The sequence below is a fragment of the Camelina sativa genome, chromosome 18 (genome assembly GCF_000633955.1).
Source record: "Camelina sativa cultivar DH55 chromosome 18, Cs, whole genome shotgun sequence".
Lineage (NCBI taxonomy): Eukaryota > Viridiplantae > Streptophyta > Magnoliopsida > Brassicales > Brassicaceae > Camelina > Camelina sativa.
The window spans coordinates 3,197,009-3,199,931 of record NC_025702.1 but is presented as its reverse complement, the minus strand read 5'-3'; the positions used below and the strand labels follow the sequence as shown (position 1 = coordinate 3,199,931).

The 2,923-nt window shown below is 39.7% G+C and overlaps 1 protein-coding gene across 4 annotated transcripts in view; it reads right to left on the bottom strand.

Moving 5' to 3' along the window:
- LOC104760409 (cyclin-T1-5) overlaps positions 1-2,883 on the bottom strand; it is a 4,753-nt gene extending 1,870 nt beyond the window's left edge. The window contains exons 1-6 of one of the 4 annotated variants that reach the window (XM_010483331.2): positions 2,597-2,883; positions 2,064-2,145; positions 1,602-1,736; positions 1,193-1,368; positions 953-1,104; positions 66-847 (exon numbers count right to left, since the gene is read on the bottom strand). In XM_010483331.2, the coding sequence (XP_010481633.1) occupies positions 66-847; positions 953-1,104; positions 1,193-1,368; positions 1,602-1,736; positions 2,064-2,145; positions 2,597-2,823 (1,554 nt within the window). In that variant the 5' untranslated portion in view covers positions 2,824-2,883. The remainder of the gene's footprint in view (positions 1-65; positions 848-952; positions 1,105-1,192; positions 1,369-1,601; positions 1,737-2,063; positions 2,146-2,596) is intronic. The other 3 variants (XM_010483332.2, XM_019240424.1, XM_010483330.2) reach the window with 3 other exon arrangements.

Sequence of the window (2,923 nt, the reverse complement as noted above, 5' to 3'; positions counted from 1 at the left end):
CCTTCTGTCTGCTTTTCAGGAGGGCTTCCCATTTTTCTCTTTCTGCTATGCATCATCGGGGACACATCGTTTACCATTTCGCCTTCCTCTGTATGTTTGACTTCTCCTTTAACATCTAAAATCTCACCATGTTCTGTGCCCATGGTATCAGAGTTCTCGACCTTTGGTCTGCTCTGTACTTTCCTTTCCTTCGTCTTTTCATCCTCAACAGCTAGTTCCACATCTTCCAGTTCTCTTTCAATCAAATCATCCTCATCCATCAAATCCTTTTTCCTTGTCCTTTCACCTAGCAACTTCTTAGCTTTCTCTCGTTTAGCCTTCACCTTATCTCGAAGCAATTTCAAGTCTTTTGGCGATTGGCTGATTGGGACATCACCAGCTTCAACATATCTAGATTTATGAACAGCACCATCATCTTGAAGCTCTCCACCCTCTCTTTCTGAGTTGTCTTTCCCAGGTCCCTGAACTGAAGGTCTAGAGCTATGGGGGGCTTCTCTCGCACTGTCCTTATGGGCTGGATGACTTTCAGAATGTAGGCTGCTTTCTTTTGTTTCTCTCTCTATCTCCTCTTTATTATCGACACTGACATTGGCTGCCTCACCAACCCCATTATCATTGTTCTGACTCAATACTCCTTTCGATGAACCCCCAGGATTATCAGAATTTGAATGTTCATGGGTTGAACGTACTGATGTTTGCCTAGAACCAACATGCTCATCGGTGGAAACTGCATTTCTGGAGCCTGGCCGCTGAGCTGACCCTCCACCTACACTACTTTCGACTTCGCTCCCTTGAGATGCAGGGACACGATTTTGCTCATAAAGCTCCAGCATTTGGTTGCTAACATCTGAGATATACAAAAGACGATCAATCTTGAAATCATATCCAAAAAGGGAATGAAAGTCAAACAAGGAAGCAAGAGTTGTCAAATCAATTTCATCATGTAACATACCTTCTAATTGTCGGGGAGTGACATCAAATTCTTGCCACCAGACCTTCTCTCCATCTGATGGTAACTTCACTTTAAGGAACTTGGCCGCAAGAAATATTGCACCAGCCGCAATATGGTGAGGCTTAAATTGCAGGCAGAGCGATGTCCGTAGACTGCAAGCCACTTTCATTGTATGAAGACGAAAATACAAGGCACATAGAATTATTGGAAGCTTTAGTAGGAAATAGTACTTGAACGTACCCATCATTAACAAAATTCCATGCAACTTGGGCAAGAGCATTCTGTGCAACCTTAAATTTCTTTATTGCCTCTACAAGGGGTTTATAAGGATGATGAACGTTGAGGTCAAAGCCTAGAGTAGAAAGAACTATTTTTTCTCCGTTTAATATAAGCTCTTTTTGTTGCTCATATACTTCCTGCAAAAGTGTTATACATCAAAATACATTTTGATATGCTGGCCAACAGAAAATGAATCAGGACTAAAAGACCATGGTTCTACAAAACAACGAATCAAAGTCTGTAGCTAATACTAAAACCTCAATGTCAAATAAAACAGAATACTGTGTATGGGGAAAGAATGATACATTCATCTATAACTAGCTAAACGGAGGCAAGAAATTTGAGAAGGTTCAGTAGTAAGATGGAATACCTTTTGCTTGATTTTCTGAGAAGCACCAGGGTCCTTCTTGTTTATAATCTCATAGGAGACAAAAATAACGTCTTTCAAGGGCCGTGGAGTTTCCTCAACCTTTCCAGCAAGAAACATGCATACAGTTGCAATGGTCTGTGGAAAAAAACATGAAGAGAGAGCTCAGTACTATCTAAGTACTTTTTCCGCTCTAGAAGAAATAAATCAGTACCAACAATCACAAATCAAAGAAAAACCTTTGACAGTATAACTATCAGTGAGAATAGAATAATGAGCTCTCTAGAACTACCAAGAAATATGGCAAGGGGATGGAGCCAATATATAAAAGAATACCAAGGAGCCACGACATTTCAATACCTTGAATTCTATGCTAGCCAGACTACAGCATAGTGGTTCAACAACACAGACAGAAGTCATTTTTTAAAGCATTCAACTTGTTCAAGTGCAAAACAATAAACTCACCCTTCTGTCATTCTTTGCATGTGACTGGCGAAAGAAGAATCGATGACAGAAGATTATCGCTGTAGCTATTGTAACCTGGGGACTGATGGGAAAACTATATCAGCCACTTTCCAAGATAAGAAAAAAAAAACTGAAAGCAGCCTTGAACAATGCAAAAACCATGACTACAACGACAGGAAGTACAGTTCAGACAGTGTGGCAGTAATGTCTTCACCACTAATAACTGTCTCTTTTTTTGTAATCATGTCAAAGAAAGAAACATTGAGATAACATAAACAAAACTTTAACAACTTTATGTTGGAAGGTGCTAGAACTAATATCAGTACAAAGGTATGCCTATAACCATCAGCAGCAAATCAAATTCCAATTATATAAAACCTACTGTATATGTAAAGGGGAAACTATTATCAGTAGACAATGTTGATGGGACGGGTTGGACAAATGATCATGTCAAGAAAGACAAAGCCAGCATGAAGCAGTTAAATGCAAAATGCACAGAAAGGAATCTAGGTTGAGGTTAAAAAAGAACTTACACTTTCAATCTCATGCCCAAGTCCTGCAAAAACGTACAGTAGGATTTGCGGAGGTATGTTTCCTTCTTTAAGTCAATACCATCCAACCTTGACGGTGAATTCTCTTCTATTTCTTTTCTTCCAAAATACCAGCGGGAAACCTCTTCTTGCTTTTCATGAGAATTCCTTGAGTGTGATGAAACTCCACTCTCACTGTAAGAACATTCCCCAGCTAGTACTCCAGCCATTAGTCTCTTCTGAAACCAAAAACTCTCCCAACCTAACAAAAGCAGAGAACGAAAACGTGCATCACTTTACAATAGAAATAAGCCTGAAACTCAACACTAG